The sequence below is a fragment of the Camellia sinensis genome, chromosome 9, assembly GCF_055761805.1.
Source record: "Camellia sinensis isolate YWXY chromosome 9, ASM5576180v1, whole genome shotgun sequence".
Taxonomy (NCBI): Eukaryota; Viridiplantae; Streptophyta; class Magnoliopsida; order Ericales; family Theaceae; genus Camellia; species Camellia sinensis.
In genome coordinates this window covers 8107833-8133803 of record NC_138969.1, presented here as the reverse complement: position 1 = coordinate 8133803, position 25971 = coordinate 8107833, and the positions used below count along the sequence as shown (strand labels likewise).

The following is a 25971-nucleotide window of genomic DNA, read 5'->3' as shown; positions in this document are numbered from 1 at the left end:
GGTACAACCGAGGTGTTACACCTCGAGGAGATTGCACAGGTAAGGTGTATTTTGAAGACATGCAAATTATTTTAAGTATAGAATCATACAAGAGTAAAAAGAAGGCACATACAACCACGTTGAAAGAAGAAATTAAAGAATGCATTCAGAAAATGAAAGAAGGCACTTCGGCCTAACATTGAAGAAAGATTGTTTAGATTACAAAAAGGCCGGTGTGAAGTACATCGATGTCAGACGGTGGTAGTAAGCAAAGAAGTGCAACGAAAGCCTCACCGGAGGGAGAGAGTGAAATTGGCTGCAGAAAGCTTCACAAAAGCAGCAATGGAGAATTTGAGAGAGAAAGTTTGAACAAGAACGAAGATGCAGAAGTAAAAAGACGAAGAGAGAGTTGATTTTGATCAAAAGCATGAAATGACGGCAAAATGGAAATTATGGTGCCTTGGACGACGTACTTGTCAGACAACGCACGCAAAAGTGATGCGACTTCATAGCGCATATCAGGTACGGCCCAGTAGGGGAAAGACGCGTGGTAAAAACGGTTGAAATACTGTGCGCGTGCTGGAACTCTTGGAGTTCTTGATTCAATGAAGCAAATACCTCGGCTAGGCAGACGGTTTCGGCTAAGAAACTTGAACGAACTTGGTCATTGGTTCTAAGGCATTGATAAAAGCAGACTATAGGTCTTGGTCATATTGAGCCGACGAATTCTAACTTCAGCAATAGATGATGAAGCGAGCTTAGCCGACGTACTAAATGGAAGAAATGATATAGGTTCCATCACCTCAGGATGCCGAGGTAATAGAACCTAGGGGCCAGTTGTGAGGACATAATTTTTGAATGACAACACGTGGCCGAGGTGTCACCGAAGTGCCAGCTGAGGTGCCACGTGTCTTGGTCATGACACCGAGATCATCTCGGCAAGGCCGAGATTATCTGCGAAGATGCCGGAATCTGAGATAAGTGGATAAAGGACAAGAGTCCTAGAATGAGAGAAGACTTTAGTTTGGGTAAAGATAAGACTCTTAGAGAGTTTATCCCAATCCTACTGGGAGTCCAAGAGTAGCAGTAATCCTGAGTCCATTGAAGTTAGGCTTCTATTGGGACTAGGATTGTGTTGGCTATAAAAGAGAGGCACCCCCATGGGTCTAAAGTATGTCTTTTATGCTCTGTCTAGTGAGTTAAGCACTTTTAGTTATCTTTGAGAGATATTTTACTGACTTGATCGTCGGAGTGCCCCCGGGTGCACGAGCCACCACCGGAATCTCTTCTTTTTGTGACAGGTCGTTCGGGCTTAATCTATTCTGTCAGTGTTCTCCAGCTGAGTGCTTGATTGGCAATGTGGTCGGAAATTGACACACACAGTATGATAGACAAAACACAACACCAAATTAAACAACCTGGGAGCTCAAACCATTATTAATATTGTTGTTGATTATCTCCACATAAAAGTTCATGAGTTGCCCAAGAAGATAAAATAACAATTTCTGTGAATGCTAATCTAATCTAAATGGTCTAATTTTGTGTCCCGTCTTGGAAATCTTTTTCATTCTAAATTCAAGAATACAACCGATACAAATTGATTGGTTTGTGCACCCTTGTTATTGCTATCAGTCTATCCTGCTCCACTTCTAATGAAACTTGATCCTCGCGCCTTCCTGACATTTTGGTTCACCATTAATTTCCTCACTCTTTCTGCATCGTCCCACTTTTCACCCAAAACATACAAGTCTGAAACAAGAGTATAAACCCCTCCATCATTCTCCGGCTTAACCATCTCCATAACCCGATCAACCACTCTTTCAAACATCTCAAATTTCTTATGCACTTTACATACGGACGAGAAGGAGCACCAAACAGAAACATTGGGTTCAAGTCTCATCGTCTTAATAACCTTATACGCTTCCCCTAAAAGCCCGGCCTTCCCAAACATGTCAACCACGCAACCATAATGCTGAATTGTGGGCTCCAACCCATATTCTTCAATCGTTCTAAAATATCGGCCTTCTTCAACTAACCCTGCTTGTGCACAGGCACTAAGAACTCCGGTGAATGTCAATTCATTTGGTCTAACACCAACTTCTCTCATCATCTCAAACATAAACAATGTTTCTTTGCCATAGCCGTGCTGTGCGGACCCACAAATTAGGACAGTCCAAGGCTTCCCATTTCTGTCTTGCATCATATCAAAGACCCAACTAGCGTTCTTTAAAAAACCACACTTGGCATACATGTCCACCAAAACTGTGCCAAGTTCCACATTCAATACCCAACCATTCTTCACAATTAATCCATGAATTGATTTCCCAAGCAGCAATCCTACAGAACCCACGTGGGCACACCCTACTAAAACCAATCCCAAAGTCACTTGTTCAAGTTTTAACTGCTCAACCACCAACATTTCGCAAAAGAGCGTTAACCCACTTCCCTAATGGCCATTATTCACGTAACAAGCGATCATGGCAGACCACGAGGCAACATCCCTCAAAGGCATTCTATCAAACATGCCCCAGGCCTTTTCAACATCTCCCAACTTTGAATAGCCCGTAATCATCGTATTCCACGTGACGGTGTTTCTCTCAGGCATTTCATCGAACAGGTCACGGGCATTGGGAAACGAAGCGACAACGTATGCATGAAGGAGAGAAGCGGTGACGTAGACGTGGGAATTGAAGTCGAGTTTGAGGAGATGGGCATGGAGATGATTGATGAGAGGAAGGTTGTGCAAATGGGTACAAGATTTTAGGGTGAAGTGTATGGAGAAACTGTCGAAAGGTATAGAATGGCGTTGTATTTCAGAGAAAAGTTGCATAGCTTTGTTAGGTGATGAAGCATTTTTAATGGCGAAACAATCGCGTGTTTTTGGGGTTCCTTTGTTTATTTTTTTATTTTTTTATCTTTAGTATTTTCTTAAAAAAAAAATCAGAAAATATGCTTTTAAATTCAGTAAGGAGAAACGAATCTAAAAATTAAAAAATTCATAAAAGTTAAAAATAAGTTAAAAAACACTTTATTTTTTTGACTTATTTTGGGTTTAAATTTTTTTTACTTTTTAAATTCGTACACATAAAACAAACTGAAAAAATAAAAAATAAATAAATAAATTTGACAATTTTTTTAAAAAAATTACTAAAAAGAAAATAATTCAAAAAATATAATAAAATAATCCCAAACAGACAAGACTGACTTGCAGAGCAGACCAGGCTTTAAGGGCAGGTGCCAAAATTGGGTAGGATTGGCCCAATAATTCTGTGGTATTGGGTCTGCCTCGTAAAAGCCTTTTCATATTTTCCCCAATATCAACCAAATCCTGGCCCAAAAAAATCTAGGCCCGTCCAAAAAAATCTGCTTATTTATTTATTTGGATAAATTACACTGGCTCTTTTTTTGTATGTTTGACTATTTTTTCACTTTGGCTCTTAACATTTATTTTTTTTCACTTTACCCCTTTAAGTTTCAAGCTTTTTCCCACTTTACTCCTAAAGCTAATTTCTATTCAAAATTAGACAGAAATGTCATAATAATTGTCACGTAACATAAAAAAATATATTATTATATTGAAATTTAAATTTATGTTAAAGATATGAGTAATATATAATATAATATTTTTATGCCACTTGACTATTAATGTGTTATTTCTGTTTAATTTTAACTAGGAATTAATTTTAGGAGTAAATTGGAAAAAACTTAAAACATGGGCTAAAGTGAAAAAAAAAAATAAACTTTAAGAACCAAAGTGAGAAAGTGACCAAACATAAAGGGGGAAAAGTGTAATTTACCCTATCTATTTATTGGTTTTTGGTTTTCAATTTTATGTTTGTAAAAAAAATTTATGAGTAAAAAATTAAAACATGAAATAAATACAAAATGATGTGGTAGTGCAATATTTGTAATTTTGAGTTATGCTGACGGGCTATTTATTTTGAAATGAAAGAACACACAAGATCACTTTAGTCAATATGAACTTTTTGTATGAAAATTCTATTTGTATAACATTGTCATCTCTTTGTTGATGTTGCCTACTTTGTATTTTCATCAATAAAAGCCTGTCTTTTGTTGATAAAAAAATAATAATAATAAAAAGTTTACACAATGCAAACCATGGCAAAATATTATTCTCCTTTGCATTTTTCATGACAATTTTTTTGGTTAATAGGTTAGTAGAATTATATTATTATAATAGACTAAAGTCGCTTCATTTAAATAATACGTAATTATATCAAAATATCATAAAACTACATCTAAACATCTCTTAAACACCAAAATATTTCATATACAATTTATTTATAATTATGATATATATATATATATACATGTTGAGTTATCTAAATTCTTTTACTTGATGTTATTGATCGTTATGTGTTATTATTTGAAAAAAAAAATAAAAAAATAATGAAAAGAAGATGCGTTGAGAGAGTAAAAGTAGGGAGAGATGGTGGCAATGATGGGTGGAGGGGAAGAGGTGGTGGAGTGGGATGGGAGAGAGTGGGTGTGTAAATTTTTTTTTATTGAAATACATTGTGCCTTCAAATGTAATTTTTCTAAAGAGTATAATTATAATAAAATAAAATAAAAAAGTCACAATTTGTGGGTATAAAGAGTTAAAAGTGTGGTAGAAATAGAAGCTTCACAAACAATTTCAAAGTAAGGAATCAATCACCAAATGTTGTTAGGTGGAGCAAAGGTTTCTACCGAATCCATATTATAATGTGCATTATGTTCATTTATTTGAAGTATGAAATTTTCTTTATTCACTTCCACACTTCACCTCCTAAAATCTGTCTTCTCTCATAGCTCCAAAAAAAAAAACACACCGATTTTAAAAACTAGACTTGATGTTGTAAACTTCGTAACCCCGTAGAGAGACTATATTGTTGTCTTACCCAACATATTTCTTAATTTTATGTAAACATCGATTGTTTGAAAGCAAAGTTTCAAATACTATATTCTATGTTTTTAGTTAATTAATTTTGTTTCGCTTTCAAGGTATGGCGGTCATGAGCTGTAGTTTTGTTTTCTTTTTTTTCTTTCTTTATATGTCTCAATGATCATTTTCACAAGAAATAATCTCTAATAAAAAGGATTGAATTGCTAGCATTGATAAATCATCACAAGAAATCTACTATGGTCAAAATTTGATTGGCTGCAGATGAAAAATTATATCTATAGATATATATTACCAGCTGAGACGTAAACTAATTCAAACTTAAAAACTTATCAGACTAAAGAAAGAGGAGTTCATACTACAAAAAGTATGAAAAAAATAAAATAAACGGTAGATAAAGGTGTCAATTTAATGGTTAGATGTTTCACTTACTTCTCTTTTTTCATTCTATTCCCAAGATTTTGACTCGATAATTATTTGTTATATGCGGAATGGAGAATTATGTGTTTTCAACTAATAATTAGTTGTAACAAAGTCTCAGACATCTTTGTAAATCAAAACAAAATAAAATGATATCCTCCAGATGAAACTAAATCCCATCATATTTGTAAATTTACTATCATCCATCTCAAAAAAAAAAAAAAAAAAAAAAAAAAAAAAGAGGAAGAAAATTATGATCAATCTTATATTTACAAATGCCCTTTGCTATGTGAATTAAGTGAAGAGTTGAAAAAATGATAAGGTTTATCCAGTGACATGTAACTATTATAACAAAAATGTACGACAGGTTTTCAAGGCTGGTAATTGTGGAGATATAGGTGAACAAATTGAATATGTATATTCTTCAGCAAGGATTTCCTAAATGGATAAATAATAAAACCAAAATGATAGTAGTTTTTACTTCTTATTGAATAAATTCTAAAAAAATGACATTGATCATATTTGATACAGTTTCTACTTACCATTTATGAGATAAAAATAGTTTAAATAATTGGGGAAAAAATTTTGATTGTTGAAAAGTAAGAACATGAATATTTTAACTTCTGACTAATTGCTTTTAATTTGTAAAAAGTTGAAAAGAAATCCTGTTATACAGTAGCAATTTGTCGTACAAGGGTACCACGTGATCCGTACGGCTGCAGTTGGAGAGGAACAATTTTGAATGGTGCGTGTGAAGCAGAACAAGAGCATACATAAAACCATAGACATTGACTTCAATACTTACAAGTTGATCCAGTAGGGTACTATTACCACCAGACAAGAAACAACCTAAACAAATAAATTAATAAATAAACAAGATGTTCACAACAGGCAGCATTAAAAATGGAATCTTCTAATTTATTTGTCAAAATAATTTATTTCTAAAATGATAGAGAAAGCGAAATTGAGTACTCGGATGAAAGAAGTTGATCTAAAACCAACTTAGGTCAAATAGATTGGAGTTTTGCTTGTTAAAACTTTTTAAATTGAATATGGGCTTTTCGAAACAAATCTAACAACCTTAGAGCATTTTCAATGGAACTCTCAAAATACTTGTCAAAGTTATAATTTGGCAATAGTGACAAAAAATGGGTCTTCAACGGCTTGTTATTCTAGTTGCCAAATATGGCATATGCCATTTCTGTTCTCAAATTTGGCAAGTAGAATAGCAACTGCCAAACATGCCACATCAGCAAATATGAACAGATTTGTGGCTCCAAATTCAGTTGAAAAAACAGAATTTGAGGGAATAATATAAATATATAATTTTTCAAAAAAAACAAAATAAATTTTTTTGGTGGGGTGAATTATATATATAGATATATATTTTTTTTTCTAATTTTTCAAAAAAAAAATTCATTTTTTATATTTGGCTAGTCGGGAATAATATAAATATATAATTTTTTTTACAAAATAGTTTAAAAAAAGGTCACAAAAGAAAGAAAATAAACAAAAATAAAATCACAAAAAAACCTATATCCAAACAACACCTACAAACTTGGAGGGAAAGTTGGTTGAGAATTACCAAAATAACACGTGACCATTGGAGCACCATTGTTATAATTTGACAAAATAGCACTATTTATTGCCAAATTATAACAATAGCAATGGTATTATAGTAACAACCATTGGAGATGCTCTTAGATGACCAAGCCTATATTTACTGTTTCGCAAGTATGGTTTAAAATTTTAAAATTTTTGGCAAATTTTAAGAACTTCATTCATAATAAGAAAAATACTTTAATACTTTGAAAAACAGTATTGAAGTTACATAAAGGTTTTCGACACTTTGAAGTTACTAGCTTTACATCAATATCATATTATTTTGGAAAAAAATATATTTAGGTGGAAACAACTCAAAATATTATAATTTTTTTTTTGGAGGTGCAAACAGATTTGTGACCAGTGCAAGTGAAAATTATGGTATGGGACACAACTCTTATTTGTACCAACTTATAGCTCCATGAAAGTATAATTATTTTGATTTATTTTCATAACAACTAATCTCAAATGAGATTTTAATTAACAAGCTAAACATAAGTCGAGCTCGAGTAACTCAGTTTATTTTACAATCTTCCTAATAATACATGACTTATGACATTTATATTGTGGGTGTTGATTTCTGACTTCACAACCAAACATCTCTTTGCAGAGATCTAGGGAACTTAGCTGGAGAGTACGCGGCAAAATAGATTAAATCAAACACCTACACACAAGAAGGTAGGAAATACCATGATGGTTCGTCCACCCAGGAGCACTCCGGCGCTCAAGTCAATCAACCTATCTCACAAAGATATCAACTCAAATAACAATGCACAATTAAAACTATACCTTAGGCTCACGGGATGTCTTACTTTTATAATAAACGGTGCCTTTATCCCCTAGACATCTCACTTCATAACACTTATCTCGAACTCTTAGGTCATGTTTGTTTGGGTGGACATGAGCTTGGGATTGGACTAATAGTCCAATAAAATTATTAATCCGATATTTGGTTAAACAATTGAAGTACGGACTAATTATTTTAAACTTGACTATTAGTTAAGATAGGATACATAATCCAACGGATTCGTAGTCCTAGGACTATTAGTCATGGGAATGTTAATCCAGTCCGCCCAAACAAACATGGCCTTAGTTAGATAAGAATGAACCCCTTAAAGTCTCATCTCTATCCGAACTAAGCGCCTCAACTTATCTAAAACTCTTATCCTCTATCTAAATATCTCAGATCTCGATATTTCAACACTATATTTCAACAATATCGCGACAATCTCAGCAATATGACTCATCCATTTAACACCTCAACCATGTAACACGACCCTAAAAATATATCCCCACACATACTCTTGCTTTTTTATTTTCCTTTGTCAAAATAATCACCGTTTATTCTCTATTCTAACTCTTTTTTTCATGTTTAATATACTGCAATGTTATCCCCACTTTAAAAAAGGGTTGAAGAATTCAATGTGGAACAGAGTTTTTACAAAAAGAGAAAAGTTAGGGATCATGAAAAAAATTTCATGAAAAAGATCATGAATGATTTATGATCCTTGGATTACCTTGATTAGTGTGTAGTGCTTTATTCTAAGTGTAATCCAAAAGTCACAAAGCTTTCATGATTATTTTCATGAAAGATTTTTCATGATACCTAGCATTGTTGTTACAAAAATCGTTAACTGGCAAGTCATTATTGGTTTTAATGACATGGCAACACGTGGACAGTGGGATATAATCACTCACATACCTTACTAGATGGAATAAGATTTAGCCACATTTATTCAGATATATAATTATAGGTTTGGTCAACTTAGACAACACTAATCTTATTTTGTGGTTATTATTGTTCAAATTATGGTTTTTATAGGCTTATTTTGGGTTAATTTTGAGCTCAAATTTGAGTGGGGCTCACACGTCTTTTGGGATGGGTCCAAAGAGGTAACGTATTCCTTACCGCATGGCAAGTTACACGGTGAAGATAATTCGTCAAAACCATCTATGAATGAATGAAAAGTTAACGTCGTTTTCGGGTTCATAGATTAATGGACAATTAAAGAAGCAAAATATGGGTTTCCTTGAAGTGATTGTCCTACATTGAAACTTAAAAAGAATTTATGTGTGTATAAAAGTTCTAGGTGGGAATACTTGGGTTGGGCCATAAGGAGCACCCCGAGTTTGTAGAAAGGAGGAGTTATGGACAAAGTGAGCCTTAGCTCAAACCATGACACACGCACGTTGCCGTCGCCGTCCGTCTGACCGAGTGTGGGTCGGGTCGGTCCTAACATTAATTTTTTGGACAAAATTTATTTGAATTTTTTCAAATTCTTACTGGGAAATTATTTGAATTTCTAAACGAAATTAATTTAATTTTTGCGTCAAATTTTTCTGTCCAAACAGTGCCCTTTTGCAGTCCATTTTCCAACAGTTTAAATTGTTCTAAACAATTTGAAAATTGCCCAGCAATTTTTGACAGTTTCAAACAAATTTAAAACTGCCCAGCAGTTTCCAACATATCTAAAACTGTTTTGCACCTTTTCTGTTTGAATTCATATATGTTCGGTTTGAAAATCATATATGTTTAGCCTTATAAATACCAAGACATTTCCAGCAGTTTGAGTATCCGAAAATTTTCTTATTTCCCTCTAGTTTTGCTCTTGGATAGATATATTCTTCATATTATTTTTATGAAAAAAATTCTAAGAGTATAGAACACAGGTTTGGTTTGCCGTACAGATTGTTTGGAGTGTTACTACAATCTGTGTAGATCATTATATCCTAGGAGATAGACGTCATTTATCCGTAAGCACCAAAGCGAGGCAAATCTTTCTTAAAGACAAAGTGTTACACACTCGACTTGATCTTTTTGTACTTATTCATTTTGGTAAATAAATTATGTAGGTAATTTATTTTTAATTGTTTGATTTGTTTCAAATTATTTATTTTACATATTCCAACAATCTAAAGACATATTCAAATTATTCTGTTTATATAGAATTTTTTCGTTTGTTTCTCTTTCTTCCTTTCTTCTTCTTACAAAAATTATTTTATGTTATTGTACAAAATAATATTTTGGTTGGAAAATACAAATAGTAGTAATATACTGTTTATTTTCTTTGATAAATAGTAGTATTATACTGGTAGTCATTAACAATTCAGAATATTTATTTGTGAAGTTGGTCAGAAATTAATTTTGGTTTTCAAATATAATTTCTAAGTTTTCATTAATTAAAATTCTATTTCAGTATTTTAATTTTTGAAGTGTTACAGAGGTATTTTTTGTGTGGAATTAACTTGTTTAAATAAACATTTTATTTTCAAATTAATTGAAAATAAAAGTTACAATCTTTATTTCTTTTATTTTTACAAAATTAAATTCTGTGTTTATGATTTAATTTTCTGTGTAGTATACAAATTCTAATTATAATTTTGTTTTATAATTTAGAATTTATGGCTACTGAAACTAATATTCAAATAAGTACTGGTATGATGGCTACAATTGCTCTAACGCCTCCTCCTATTGTGACTGTGCCAATCAATCACGATGAGAAGTCAAAGAAGTTCTTAGGAACTAATTTTAAAAAATGGCAACAGAAAATGATGTTTTATTTTACTACTCTCAACGTGGCACGCTTCCTCCGTGAGAATGCTCCTACTCTGAAAGATGGTGAAACTGACCGAGAAGTGGTTGCTGCGGTCGATGCCTGGAAACATGTTGATTTCCTTGGTTGGAATTACATCTTGAACAGACTTGATAACACATTATACAACGTCTACAACTAATCAAGATGGCACAGGAACTTTGGGAGTCTTTGGAGAAAAAGTACAAAACAGAAGATGTTAGCTCGAAGAAATTCGTAGTAGGCAAATTTCTGGACTTTATGATGGTTGATTCTAAGACTGTAATCAGCCAAGTTCAAGATCTTCAACTTATTCTGCATGAGATTCATGTAGAAGGCATGTCTCTCAGTGAATCCTTTTAAGTTATTGCCTTAATTGAAAAAAATTACCACAAGGTTAGAAGGAATTCAAGAACGACCTTAAACATAAGCGCAAAGAAATGACTTTGAAAGAATTGATTGTGCATTTGAGAATTGAGGAGGACAACCACAATTCTGAGAAGCAGGCTGGTAAGCATCCAATGGAGTCTAAGGCAAATGTGGTGGAACATGCTTCAAAAGCAAAAAAACGAAAATATTCTAGAGAAAGTTCCGCACAAGGCTCTAAAAGAGGGGAAACTAAGAAGTACAAGTTTAATGACAAATGTTACATCTGTAACAAAGAGGGACATCGTGCCAAAGATTATCGTAACAAGCGCAAAGGCAAAAGAAGATCAAGTAAGCAGCCTGCTCAAGCCAATATGACTGAAGTGGACAAAATTTCCAATGGTGTAGATGACATAAATCTTTTTGTAGTTGTTTCCAAAGCAAACCTTATCGGAAATCCTAAAAAATGGTCGGTGGACATTGGTGCTACTCGCCATATCTGTGTCGACAAAAATATGTTCACATCTTATTTTGTGATAGACAACGGTGAACAATTTTTTGTGGACAACTCATCGACTTTTAAAGTTGAAGGACAATGAAAGATTATTTTGAAGATGACATCTAAAAAGGAACTCACTCTCAACAATGTGCTGCATGTGCCAGACATTCGCAAGAATCTAGTCTTCGAATCTCTGTTGAGTAAAAATGGGTTTAGGCTAGTTTTTGAAACTAACAAATTTGTACTTACCAAAAACGGGATGTATGTAGAAAAATGTTATATGTCTGATGGCATTTTCAAAATAATTGTAATGACTGTTGTACCCTTTATTATTAATAATAATGCATCTTCTTCTTACGTGTTTGAGTCTTGAAATTTGTGACATGGTGTAGACTAGGACACGTTAATTATGGATCTTTGTGTAGATTAATTAATATAGAATGTTTACCTAAATTTGACATTGATTTAAATCATAAATGTGAAATTTGTGTAGAGGCAAAATTAATTAAAACTCATTTTCATTCAATTGAACGAAGTACAGAGCCACTTCAATTAATTCATAGTGACATTTGTGATTTTAAATCAATACAAACTAGAGGTGGGAAAAAAATATTTTATCACTTTCATAGATGACTATATTAGATATAGTTATGTTTATTTAATTCGAACTAATGATAAAGTTTTGGAAACTTTCATTCAATATAAGAATGAAGTTGAAAATCAACTTGGTAAGAAAATCAAAAAACTTAAAAGCGATAGAGGTGGTAAATATGAGTAACATTTTGGTGAATTTTGTCAAGAACGTGGAATAATTCATCAAACCACCGCTCCTTACTCACCTCAGCAAAATAGAATTGCTGAAAGGAAAAATAGAACTTTAAAAGAAATGATGAATGCCATGTTAATAAGTTTTGGATTACCTCAGAACTTGTGAGGGGGGGAAGCAATACTTTATGGTAATTATATACTTAAAGTATCCCAAAAGAAAATAAATCAAACACCTTATGAAATATGACTGGGAGAGTACCATCTTACAAATACTTAAAAGTGTAGAAGTGTTTGGCTAAAGTGGTAATTCATAATCCTAAAAAGACTAAGATAGGTCCTAAAACTATTGATTGCATTTTCATTGGTTATGCCAAGAATAGTAGTGCATATCGGTTTTTGATTCATAAATCAAAACATTCCGAAATGCATGTAAATACTATTATTAAATCTCGGAATTCATCGTTCTTTGAACATATATTTCCGAATAAGACTGGACATGAGACTACTACTAACAAAAGATCTTATGATGCTATTACTAGTCAAGATCAAGTACAAGAATAAGATATAGATCAAAATAAGAAAGAGAAACCTAGGCGTAGTAAATATGCTAGAACCTTAAAATCTTTTGGTCCAGATTTTCTAAAATTTTTGTTAGAAAATGAGCCTTTAACTTTAAAGAAACTATGTCCAGTCTTGAAACTCCTTTAGGGCAAGAGGCCGTAAATAGCGAAATTGAATCCATCTTACAAAATCAAACTTGGAAATTGATGGATTTGCCACCAGGTTGTAAACCTCTTGGGAAAAATGAAAGCGGATGGATCAATCAAAAAATACAAGGCAAGACTTATGATCAAAGGATATAGACAAAAGAAATGTCTTAACTACTTTGACAGATACTCACCAATTACTAGAATAACATCCATTAGAATACTAATTGCCATTGCATCTTTGAACAATCTTAAATGGTGAATTAAATGAAGAAATTTACATGAAACAACCAAAAGGATTTTCCGTTCTAGAAAAAGAAAAGAAAGTATGTAAATTGGTTAAATCACTATATGGTTTAAAACAAACGCCAAAGCAATGGAATGAGAAATTTAACAAAGCAATGATATCAAATGTGTTTATATTAAAAACACAGACAAATGTTATGTAATAGTATATCTTTATGTGGATGATATGCTTATCATAGATAATAATAATGACATGATTAAAACTATCAAGAAAATGTTGAATAAACATTTTGATATGAAGGACACAGGGATTGCTGATGTAATACTTGGTATGAAAATTACCAAAACATCATAAGGTTATGCTTTGTCACAATCACATTACATTGAGAAAATACTTGACAAATTCATCAAAGATAATGATCATCTTGCTAGAACACCTGTGGATGTTAATTTGTTCCTTTTTAAAAATGTACAGAAAAGTATTTCTCAATTAGAGTATGCCCAAATTATTGGAAGCTTAATGTACTTGATGAACTGCACTCGCCCGGATATAGGTTATATAATAAGTAAATTAAGTAGATATACGAGTAATCCGGAAGTAAAACACTGGAAACCCATTACAAGGGTTCTAAAATATCTCCGATTTACTCATAACATTAGGCTAAATTATACTAGATATCCAGTAGTACTTGAAGGATACTGTGATGCAAACTGGATATCGGATACTAGAGACTCAAAATCTATCAGTGGGTATGTCTTTACTCTTGGTGGGGCGGCTGTATCTTGGAAATCTTCCAAATAGACTTTCATTGCTAGGTCTACTATGGAATCAGAATTCATACCTTTAGATAAATTTGGGGAAGAAGCAAAATGGTTTCGTCACTTCCTTGAAGATATTCCAATGTGGCCAAAATCGGTGACTGCTATATGCATACATTGCGATAGTCAATCAGCAATAGGTAAAGTATAGAGTCATATGTATAATGATAAGTCACGACACATTCATTGTCGACATAACACCATGGGACAACTACTCTCTAATGGAACCATTTCCATTGAATATGTGAAGTTTAAAGACAACATAGCGAATCCACTAACTAAAGGGTTAGCAAGAGAGTTAGTTGAGAATTCATCAAGGGGAATGGAACTTAAGCCTATTAAATAAGAGTTACCACAACTGGATATCCCAAGATCTAAGTTCAAAGGGACACCCCCGAGTTGTGTATGACTTAGAAGGATCACTGAGGAATCAAACTCCTACCCATTTCTATGATGAAATAGTGATGTTTATAGCGTTTTAGGTTAAATAATACTTTTAATGATTCTTATATCTAAAAATGCCTAGTGGAGTATGGCAGGATATTCTTTATAAGAATCATCTATATGAGTGTGAATAGAGCCAGTTCTATGAGATTTGTGAAGGGCTACAATTCTCTAGAGCACTCATGAAAGACTAGGTTGTTCAGGGCCAAAATGAACACAATAGTGAGAACTAAACTATGTCTGATAATATACTGTGTGAGTTCTATTGTCTTAGTTTACACAAATGGTTGAACAGTTCAAGACATTATGTTTATTGGTTAGCTAGTAAATCCGATAGTGTTTCACAACGGAATGTTCAAAGCTAAAAGCTACCTATCCTTGCAGAATATTTCTAATTTTTGTACTCTCTGTAATTAGATCATGTTGTTGCATTTTCTCCCCGTCAAATTCCATTCATGTGGGGGATTGTTGGAATTATGATTTTTATAAGCTTATTTTGGGCCAACTTTGAGTTCAAATTTGAGTGGGTCCCACACGTCTTTTGGAGTGGGTCCAAAGAGATGACATGTTCCTTGTCGCATGGCAAGTCACACGGTGAAGACGATTCGTCAAAACCATTCATGAATGAATGGGAAGTTGACGTCGTTTTCGGGTTCGTAAAATGGACAATTAAAGAAAATATGGGTTTCCTTGAAATGGTTGTCCCACATTAAAACTTAAAGAGAACTTATGTGTGCATATAAGTTCTAAGTAGGAGTACTTGGATTGGGCCCCAAGGGGCTCCCCAAGTTTGTAGAAAGGAGGAGTTATGGACAAAGTGAGCCTTGGCTCAAACTATCATGCGCACGCGTCGCCGCCAGTCCGGGCACGGGTGTGGGTCGGGTCAATCCTAACATTAATTTTTTAAACAAAATTAATTTAATTTTTGCGTCAAAATTTTCAGTCCAAACAGTGCCCTTTTTAGTCCATCTTCCAACAATTTAAACTGTTCTAAACAGTTTGAAAGCTACCCAGCAGTTTTGGATAGTTTCAGACAGATTTAAAATTGTCCACCAGTTTCCAACAGATTGAAAATTGTTTTGCAAAATTTTCAGTTTGAGGATCGAAAAATTTTCTTGTTTCCCTCCAGTTTTGCTCTTGCATAGATATATTCTTCATATTATTTTTAGGAAAAAAATTCTAAGAGTATAGAACACAAGTTTGGTTCGCCATACAGATTGTTTAGAGTACTACTACAATCTGTGTAGATCATTGTATCCTAGGAGATAGACGTCACTTATCCTTAAGCACTAAAGCGGGACGAATCTGTCTTAAGAACAGACTGTCACACACTCGGCTTGATCTTTTTGTATTTATTCATTTCGGTAAATAAATTCTGTAAGTAATTTATTTTTATTTGTTTGATTTGTTTTAAATTATTTATTTTATACAGAAGATTGTTCCAACAAATATAATGTGCCTTCGTATCATTTATTTGAAGTATAAACTTCAATTATCCACTCGCACACTTCACCTCCTAAATTTCTCTTCGCTTAAAAGTTGAGAAAAAAATTTACTGTTTATTGATCATTAATTTCCTATTTGAAATCAAAAGTATGGAATTTTATACTGCAGTCTTGATAAATTTAGTTTAATCTTTTCAAGAAATAGGATTAGAAAGTGGTGCGCCATGTAAATGAATTGCCAGTTGTTGGGTTCATAAGCTGTAATTTTTTGCTTGAAATTCTTAATGATCATTGGCACAAGACATGATCTCCAATTAGAAAAGAAACAAAAAAATGTTTAATGTCTTGAAGAAGCTTACCAAACAAAAAGATAGAGAAGTAACTTTTTTTACCGGCAAAATCTATCGAAAATGGACCTCACCTTATGTGAGACGACAGTAGAATTTTTAAATAGAAAAAATAAGGATATATATTAAGTCTGTCAATGAATTGGATTTAACCTAAATCTGATCGCAATTGAAAAAAATTGGAATCCATTAGCAGATATCCGATCAGATTGATCCAATTATTGTTGAATTTTAGATTCAAACATCAGATTTTCATAGTTTAATTTTTATGATCTTGTTTTTGAACAAAGTTTAATTTTTATGATTGGATTTATCATAATCAGATCAGGTTCAGATTTATTACGCTAGATACAATCCAATTTTGTATATGAGAGGGTAATTTTTGGGAAAATTGGGCCGAACTTCGAGTTTGGTTTTGAGGCCTAAAACGCAGTGGACTAGGTAAAAAGGCCGTACAGAATACTCCGGCCCAGAAGGGCAAAGTTACTCCGGCCTTGGGAAGACAAAGCTACTTCGGCCCAAGGAGGCAAAATTACTCCGGCTCAAGAAGAGATCGTTACTTCAGCCCGAGGAAGAGTAAAATTACTCCGGTCTGGAGGCAATTCACAGTTAGGCCGGTCTCAGAGTTAGTCCGGTCGTGACTTATATTGGTTAGGTCGGTCCGAACTTGTTACTTGGAAGTTTGATCTAAGCCCATTAAGGTCGAACAGGGCAGCCGAAGTAAAGAGTTGGAGGAGAAGACCGAGCTAAGGATAGTTCGGCCTTCTGTGGCTCGGTATAGCCAAGTTTACTTCGGTCAAAAGGAAGTTCGGCCGTAAAGAAAACCATCCCACTTGGTTTGAGCAGTGGGGGAGGGTGTAAAAGGATAAGCATTATCCTTAGGAGAATGAATCCTAGGAGGACTCTGCATGGAGAAGTGCAAGTCCTACTAGGATTGTGCCACGGGAAACTTATAAAAGCTCACAAGCATCACCTTGGAGGAGGTAATTGAACATAATCTTTCTGAGAACTTAGAGCTTTGTCTATTTGTCAAGTTTTCTGACTTAGGCATCGGAGAGGTTTCCGGCACACACCCGCCGGCTAGCTCACGTTTGTGTTTTCAGGTGACAAAGCGACGTCGTACGGAGAAGCGTGGACTTGGTCAACAGGATTATACGAGGAGAATTATTTCCTCCCCGTACAATTGGCGCCGTCTGTGGGAAGAACAGACAAGAACAAAAACCTCTTGACTAAGCTTCTCCTTTTCTCATTCAATGGCACACATTGAAGACTTGCCGCAGTCCGCCGTCGACGGACTAACTCCAGAAGGGGGCGCAAGGCGTGAGGGATTACCTGCTGTCCCTCCCATGGCGGACTTGGAGCCCCAACAACATAATTCCAGGAGGAGCGGCAGGGGAAGGCGGAATGGCAGCCCTCGTCACTCTCAAAGTCCCGACAGGCAAAGGAGGAGGATTGATCCTCAAGTCCTGGAAGATCGCGTAAAGGAACAGGATGAACTGATTCGGAGGATGGCGGCGGACATGGAGGCCTTGAAACGCCAGATGAAGACCAAAGATGTGGCGACAGGAGAGGGGCGCAGGCACAAGACGCCCCCTCGCCACTCAGAGAGTCGTAGTAGGAATACTACACCTTCCCAAAGAGAGAGCAGAAGCCTCAGGACAGGCGACACTCACTCCTTATCTTCAAGAACTCGTCACTCCAGGTCTGAAAGGACGAGATCCGAAAGATCATACACTGAAGGAAGCACGTATTGGCCTTCACATTCACACCAAACCAGATCCAGACAAACCGAGCTACCCAGGTCATCCGACTTACGAACCGTGCTAGAAGAAAAAGCACGATGCAAGGAGGATGCCAGGGCAAAGGATCCACACCGAATTTCGGCCCTACAACGGTTGGCTCCTCGAACGCATGGAAGCGTCGAGGTTGGAATGCCAATACCGCGACCGGCCTACGAACCAGCGGACAAAGCATTGGCAAGACTACAGACTTCGCCGTTTGTCCCAGCGATCGAAAACGCGCCCCTACCATCAGGCTTCCTTCAGCCGAAATTCAATACATATGAAGGGAAGACGGACCCGTATTCACACCTAAGCCACTTTCGCCAAGTCATGGCTGTGTACAGGCGAAACGAGGCCTTAATGTGCATACTCTTCCCGTCCAGTCTTGGTGACCTAGGCTTGACTTGGTTCGAAAAGCTCCCAGAGGGCAGCATAGCCTCCTGGGCCCAATTGGCAGAAGCGTTCGTAACAAGGTTTCGGACAAATACTAAAACACCGGTGGAGATAGACCAGTTACTCTCCATCGACATGGGTGAGAAAGAAACCCTCAGATCTTACAACAGTCGCTACTGGGAGACATTCAACCAGATTGGAGACTGCCCCACCAATCTAGCCATTGCGCAATATAAAAGAGGCCTACCAGTAGGGAACCGACTAAGGGATTCAATTACAATGACGCCACCCCTCACCATGGAGGCCCTGATGGAGAGAGTACATCAGCACATCAGGGTAGAAGAGGATGGCGCACGTGCCAAGGCAAAATCAAGTATGACTACGGTGCCAGAAAAGAAAACCTCAGCAAAGGTTAATACGGTGGACCGAAGTAACAAAAACGGGCGTGGCAGACGAAATAACGGAGAAGACCCAGACAAAAGATGGCTGAGAATCCGCACTGCCATAACCACGGTGTTCAAAAAACCAATATATCGGATTCTGAGCGAAATCAAGGATGAGCCTTTTGTCAAGTGGCCAGCCAAGCTTGGGGAAGCTCAGAAGAATTACGACGACAGATCACAGTGCACCTTCCACAAAGAAAAGGGGCACCGAACTGAGAATTGCACGCCCCTAAGACAGCATTTAGAAGAATTGGTGGCAGCAGGCCACTTGGACGAATACATTGAAGGAGGAGCGCAACCGGCCCCCCAAGATCATGACCAACCCAACAGAATGCCAAACGACGCACCACCGCAAGGCATTATCAATGTAATTCATGGAGTTTTTGAACCTGAGCGCGTATGCGAGCTTAGAGGTTCAATCAAGAAGGCTGAACACTTTAGGGAAGTATTAAGTTCCCAACCCGTCATCAAGAAGGGGAGGACAGAGGCAACAAACGTCATGTCCTTTTCGGATAAGGACTTGGAGCGAATTTACTGCCCCCATAATGATGCCCTGGTTGTCACTCTCCGAGTCAAGGATTTTGACGTCAAGCGGATTCTGATTGACCAGGGTAGTTCATGTGAGATCATGTATTACGACACATTCAAACAACTAAAACTGCAAGACAAAGACTTGGCACCTGCAGTTTCTCCCCTGATTGGATTCAACTCCATGCCAGAGTGGCCTGTCGGCAAAATAATCCTTCCAGTCAGAGCAGGAAGTGTATCAAAACAGGTGGAGTTCTGGGTATTGAAGGTCCCCTCCACCTACAACATCATCCTGGGCAGAACATGGCTGCATGCTATGCGTTCGGTAGCGTCATCATACCATCAGGTAATGCGGTTCCCCAATGACGCCGGTATAATTGAAGAAGTCTATGGCGATCAGATCATGTCAAAACAGTGTTTCGCCACAGCAAATGGAAGCCGAGCTGCCAAAGGATACGTTCATTCGGTGGAAGAACCAGAGAGTAATGAACTATTCGCGGACGTCGGCAAAGAGGCTGATCAGAAAGCGGTGGAAGACTTGGTGGAGGTAAAAATAGATGAGAAGAACCCGGATAAGTTCTTCTTGCTTGGCTCATCATTGTCCAGCGCTGAGAGATTAGAGGTCTTGGAATTCTTGACTTCTAATATCGAAGTGTTTGCCTGGACACCTTACGACATGCCAGGCATTGATCCAAACTTCATCAGTCACCAACTCAATGTCCACCCATCCGCCAGACCAGTCATTCAACGCACGCGCAGATCGGCACTCCACCACGCCGAAATAGTGGCAGAAGAGGTAGGCAACCTGCTGGAGGCAGGAGCGATAAGGGAAGTGCACTACCCAAAATGGATCTCCAACACCGTCGTAGTGCCAAAAAAGAATGGTAAATGGCGTGTCTGCGTCGACTACAAAACAGTCAACAAAGCGTGCCCAAAAGATAGCTTCCCTCTACCAAGGATAGATCAACTGGTGGACTTAACGGCAGGACATAACCGACTTAGCTTTTTGGATGCATACAGAGGCTACCACCAGATCGCCATGCATGAACCAGACCAGGAGGTCACATCCTTCACAACACCAAGGGGGTTATATTGCTACAAGGTCATGCCCTTCGGCCTAAAGAACGCAGGGGCGACATTCCAAAGGATGGTCACCAAGATGTTTGAACCATTGTTAGGTAGAACAATGGAGGCGTACATCGACGACATGGTGGTCAAAAGCAAGGATGAGAATGACCATCTGAAAGACCTAGGCGAGATGTTCCAGATCCTGAAGAAACACAAGTTGCGCCTCAACGCATCCAAATGCGCATTTGGAGTTGGATCTGGCAAATTCTTGAGCTTCCTGGTGACCAACCGAGGTATAGAAGCAGACCCCTCTCAGATCAAAGCAATCCAGGAGTTGGAGAGACCAAACTCAGTCAAAGAAGTGCAGCATCTCACTGGTATGGCGGCTGCGCTAAACCGGTTCATAAGCAGGTCGTCAGACAGACTACGACCATTCTTCCAAGCTTTAAAAGCCAAGTTTGAGTGGGATGAAGAATGCGACCGAGCTCTGGAAATCTTGAAGGAGTACATGTCTTCCCCACCACTACTTGTAACTCCAGTTCCTGGTGAAGAACTCTTTTTATACCTGGCAGTTTCTCAGCACGCAGTTAGCGCAGTGTTGGTTCGTGCAGAAGGAATACAACACCTGCCCATCTTTTATGTAAGCAAGACATTGTTGGGAACCGAAACAAGGTACTTGCCCTTAGAGAAACTAGCATTAGCATTAATGATGGCATCCAGAAAGTTGGCACATTACTTTCACGCCCACACCATAGTCGTTCTCACAGCCTTTCCACTAAAAGCTCTGTTTGAAAGGGCGAACTTTAGTGGGCGAATTTTGAAGTGGGCAGTAGAATTGGGACAATTCGACGTCAAATTCCAACCTAAAACCGCAATAAAAGCCCAATCCTTGGCAGACTTCGTCGCAGAATTCACCCCTGGAAGTCATCATATCTGCCCAGTCGACCTGACTGACACAACCGAACTAGGGACGGAAGTTGACGCCGGAATAGCGCAACCCCTAGTAGAAGGTAGTCAATCAAGCACCAAGACAGACCATGCTAAGGATAGCAAGGAAGAGACAGACAAAGGCTTGCCAAAAGTTCTAACAGAGGACGAAGGACAGATAGCCAACATGGACCTTGAAGATAACACCATTCTAGACCTCACGGCATCATCTGATCCTTCCACTTGCTGGAAATTATTCGTTGGAGAGATGTGGAAGCTCTTTGTGGATGGAGCATCCAACCGACATGGCGCAGGGCTTGGTATAGTCCTCATCTCTCCAGACGGTCTGGTTATAGAACAAGCAATCAACCTTGGCTTCCCAGCATCCAACAATGAAGCAGAGTATGAGGCGCTTATCGCAGGACTCAAGTCAGCACACTTCATGAAAGCAGCCGAACTAATGGTATACAGTGACTCTCTGCTGGTGGTAAACCAAATTTCGGGCGAATACGAAGCAAAGGACGACAGAATGGCCAAGTACCAAGAGTTAGTCAGAACAGAGATCAAGAAGTTTGATGTGGTAAGGATAGAACAAATTGGCAGGGAGGAAAACAGCCGAGCGGACGAGCTAGCAGGCCTGGCCTCAATGGCAGATACATCGATCCCTCATCCATTACTCATCGACTTCTTACCAAGACCAAGTATAGAAGACCCCGAAGCAGAAGAAGTATATTGCACTGAATTAGGCCCTTCATGGATGGATCCCATCATCCTGTTCCTAAAAGACGGCATCCTACCAGCAGAGAAAAAAGAAGCCAACAAAATAAGGGCAAAGTCGCAGCGATTTTGGCTATCTCCATCTTTGGCATTATACAAGAAGTCATTCTCTGGGCCTTACCTCAAGTGCGTTCATCCCAGCAAAGTAGAAGCCTTCCTATTCGAAATACATGAAGGGGTATGTGGAAGTCATCAAGGGGGAAGGTCGCTCGCCTACAGGGCTATTTCGCAAGGATATTGGTGGCCATATATGCAAGCAGACTCAGAAAAATATGTGAAGAAGTGTGAAAAATGCCAGAAATTCGCGCACCAAATACATCAACCAGCAAGAGAACTCCTACCTTTAACTAGCCCATGGCCTTTCGCAATGTGGGGCTTAGACATAGTAGGACCACTTCCAACAGCACCCGGAGGCAGAAAATTCTTTCTCGCAGCAACAGACTACTTCACAAAGTGGGTGGAAGCAGAAGCATTGGCGTCAATCAAAGAGAAGGATGTGAAGAAGTTTGTTTGGCAGAATATTATCACTCGGTTTGGCATACCAAAAGCACTGATCTCAGACAATGGAACTCAGTTCGACGGCAGGATCTTTAGAAGCTTTTGTGAAGAGTACAAGATAGAATTCTACAATTCCACACCGGCATATCCCCAAGCAAATGGGCAAGCAGAAGCATCAAATAAAGTCGTCTTGGATGGACTAAAGAAAAGGCTAGAAAAAGCAAAAGGCAAGTGGGCGGATGAACTTCCTCATGTTTTATGGGCCTACCGCACCACACCTCGGCGATCAACAGGAGAAACACCATTCTCCTTAGCATATGGAATGGAAGCGGTGATCCCACTAGAAGTTGGCCTCCCCACAATTCGAAGCGAAAATTTTGATCCAGACTTAAATGGAGAAGCCATAGCCTTAGAACTCAACCTTGCAGAAGAAAGAAGAGAAAGAGCATTAGTCCACATCGCCTCATACCAACGAGAGTTAATCAAAAAATACAGCAAAAAGGTTCATCCAAGACAATTCAAAATTGGCGATTGGGTACTGCGCAAAGTAATGGGAAACACCTTGGTCCCAGGAGACGGCAAGTTAGGCCCCAATTGGGAAGGTCCCTATAAGGTGGTTGGGTTAGCCGGCAAAGGGGCATACCACCTAGAAGACAAGGATGGCAAGGCAATCCCTAGGCCATGGAATACGGCCAATCTCAAGTTATTTTACTTTTAGCTTTTCTTTTTTAAACATGTAATTTTCTCTTCCTTCAATAAAATGAGCTATTCTTTTTGGCACAAATTACTCTTTGTAAAAATTAGCTTTCAAGACTTAAGTATATTGCAAACATGTTATTCTAAGTTAGCTGGAAAAACTAACTTAGAGGTTGGCTGGATTAAACCAACACCCTTCCTAAGCCCAGGATAAGGATCCAGGCTGCAGGACATTTGGTCGGAATAACCAAATACTATAAGTTGGCCGGAAAAACTAACTTAGAGGTTGGCTGGAATAAACCAACACTTGTTACTCTTCAGCCGAAGTAAGTGTAAGGCTGAAGGGCGGTTGGCTGGAATAAACCAACTCTTGTTACTCTTCAGCCGAAGTAAGTGTATGGCTGAAGAGTGGTTGGCTGGAATAAACCAACTCTTGTTACTCTTCAGCCGAAGTAAGTGTGAGGCTGAAGAGTGGTTGGCTGGAATAAACCGACACTTGTTACTCTTCAGCCGAAGTAAGTGTAAGGCTGAAGGGTGGTTGGCTGGAATAAACCAACTCTTGTTACTCTTCAGCCGAAGTAAGTGTATGGCTGAAGAGTGGTTGGCTGGAATAAACCAACACTTGTTACTCTTCAGCCGAAGTAAGTGTAAGGCTGAAGGGTGGTTGGCTGGAATAAACCAACTCTTGTTACTCTTCAGCCGAAGTAAGTGTATGGCTGAAGAGTGGTTGGCTGGAATAAACCAACTCTTGTTTCTCTTCAGCCGAAGTAAGTGTAAGGCTGAAGAGTGGTTGGCTGGATTAAACCAACACTTAATACTCCTCAGCCGAAGTAATTATGTCGGCTAAGGAGTGGTTGGCTGGTAAGTATAGTTTAACCAACCAAAAACCGAAATAACACTTGGAGTAATAGAAGACATTACAAATGCAAGCATACACACAATAACCGGAATAAGAGAAGTAAAATTTTCATTCGAAAGACAAGTCATTACAAGGGGGCTTAGTTCGGTTACAAAGGAGAAAAAGTAAAAAGTCAAGAGAAAAGTTCATCAATTTCAGCGTCGAAAACCGCATCGGCATCAACTTGAAGACCGGTCTCCGGAGGGAGCTCATTCACACTAGATTGAGCCACTTCGGCTACGGTTCCACTGGGAGGATCAACAGTTAGGTCTTCAGCAGTGGGCACCGACCGAACTGGCTGGTCCACATTTTCGGCCGGAGTATCTTCATCAGAGGCATCATCAGAGTCAGAGTCTTCCAAAAACTGTTGTTGCAGAGCAGCCGCGTACTCCGCCAGGGACTCCGGTATAAAATAATCTGGAGGGTTGAAGACCTCGGTCTGTTGATCTTGACCGAGTTTCTCCACTGCCGCCCTCCAGCCGCATTTGAAGAACAGCTCCTTTGCAGCGTCACATTGTTTGACGTAGGCGTCTTCGGCCTTCTTGTAACCTTGTTTATAGCCCTCCTTTTCGGCTTCCACCATGTTTTTTCTTAGTTCGCCTATTTCGGCGTCTTTCCTCCTCTCAAGCTTCACCAACTCCCGCAAATACTTGTCCTTCATAACGATGGCAGCTTTCTGTTTCTCCGCTTCCGCCGAATTAACTAGATCGGCAAGACGGCCGTTTTCTGCTTCTAGCTCGGCCATTCTCTTTTCGGCTTGTAGTAGTTCGGCCGACTTGGCTTCGGCTTCCGCCATTGCCTGCCTTGTGGTTTTGCGGAGCTCTTGGACTTTCCTATAAGTGACATTGTTCTTTTGCAAGGCCTGGCAAAACAAAAATCCCATCTCAGCCGAAGTAAAAGTTAGAAAAATTTAGACAGGAAAAAGCAGACAGAGCTACTTACCAAAATCATGGACTTGGAAGCAGACCGAATTGATTTCATTTCGGTGTTCAGTTGCTTCAAGTGGTGCTCCATGTCCTTGGGGAGGCACACACTTTTGGCCAGGTTAAAGGCCAGTTGGTGGTCTTTTTCAGCCACGACCGAATCAGTGGCTTTGATGTTTCGGTCATTGAAGATCAAAGGCGGAGCCCACTTCGGAGAACGAGCTCGGTCAGTTTGCTCTGGTTGGGACGCAGGATGAGGCCTTTGGGGGACGGTTTCGACTTCATCAACAAGTTGTTGTTCGGCTGACGTAGATCGGGTGCGTTTTGAAGGGCGAGATGAAGAAGGCCGTTGTGAAGGAAGGGCCACGACGGCAGGCTGCACCTCAGTAGTTGGTGTTACTTCGGCTCTAGTTGTTGAAGTTAGAAGGGCCCTGACTCTGCTCTTCTTTGCCATTTCGTCCTCAGCGGTTAATGGAACAAGTCTTATCTCGGGCAAAGTTGGGTCCGGCTCCGGTGCTTCCTCGAGAAGAAAATCGGTTACCTTTGCTTTCCGTCGACCGCTGTAACGGTAGGTCGGTTCGAAATTTAAAAGCTTGGCCCAATCTCTTTCTTTAACCCGAAATGCGGCTCGCAAAACGCCGAGGTTAGGATAGCTATACAAGGAATGGAGATGGGCGAAATCTGCAAAAAAGAGAAGTGTTAGTTCGGCTAGTAGACTAAACAACCGAGATAACACACAAAGCAGAAGACCGAAGTAAAATTACCAGGCTCTCCCATTTTCCAATTTATAGGTCGGCCAGGAATTTGAGCTTGAAAATCCTCAAAGTTCCCAGAGACCCAAAAGAAATCATCATCGTTAAGATCTTTGTCCGGAGTGTGCTTAATTATCTTCTCTCGGTGGCGGCGAATTCTAAGGTAATAT

At 38.4% G+C, this 25971-nt stretch overlaps 1 protein-coding gene and 1 pseudogene across 1 annotated transcript; both read right to left on the bottom strand.

The window, feature by feature from the left end:
* Positions 1-1391: 1391 nt before the first annotated feature.
* On the bottom strand, positions 1392-2817 carry LOC114309270 (pentatricopeptide repeat-containing protein At1g33350-like; annotated as a pseudogene).
* Positions 2818-24169: 21352 nt separating this feature from the next.
* On the bottom strand, positions 24170-25728 carry LOC145799029 (uncharacterized). The gene is made up of 2 exons (XM_082888600.1): positions 25069-25728; positions 24170-24988 (listed from the first exon to the last, which is right to left on the bottom strand). The coding sequence occupies exons 1-2, from the start codon at positions 25501-25503 to the stop codon at positions 24260-24262; spliced, it is 1164 nt and encodes a 387-aa protein (XP_082744726.1). The 5' UTR covers positions 25504-25728; the 3' UTR covers positions 24170-24259.
* Positions 25729-25971: the final 243 nt, after the last annotated feature.

Excerpts from the sequence above, each read along its gene's own strand:
- LOC145799029 (XM_082888600.1), bottom strand. The coding sequence starts at position 25,503 with ATGGCAAAGAAGAGCAGAGTCAGGGCCCTTCTAACTTCAACAACTAGA. Across the intron at positions 24,989-25,068 it reads CTTCCAAGTCCATGATTTTG|GCCTTGCAAAAGAACAATGT; the intron begins GTAAGTAGCTCT and ends TTGTTTTGCCAG.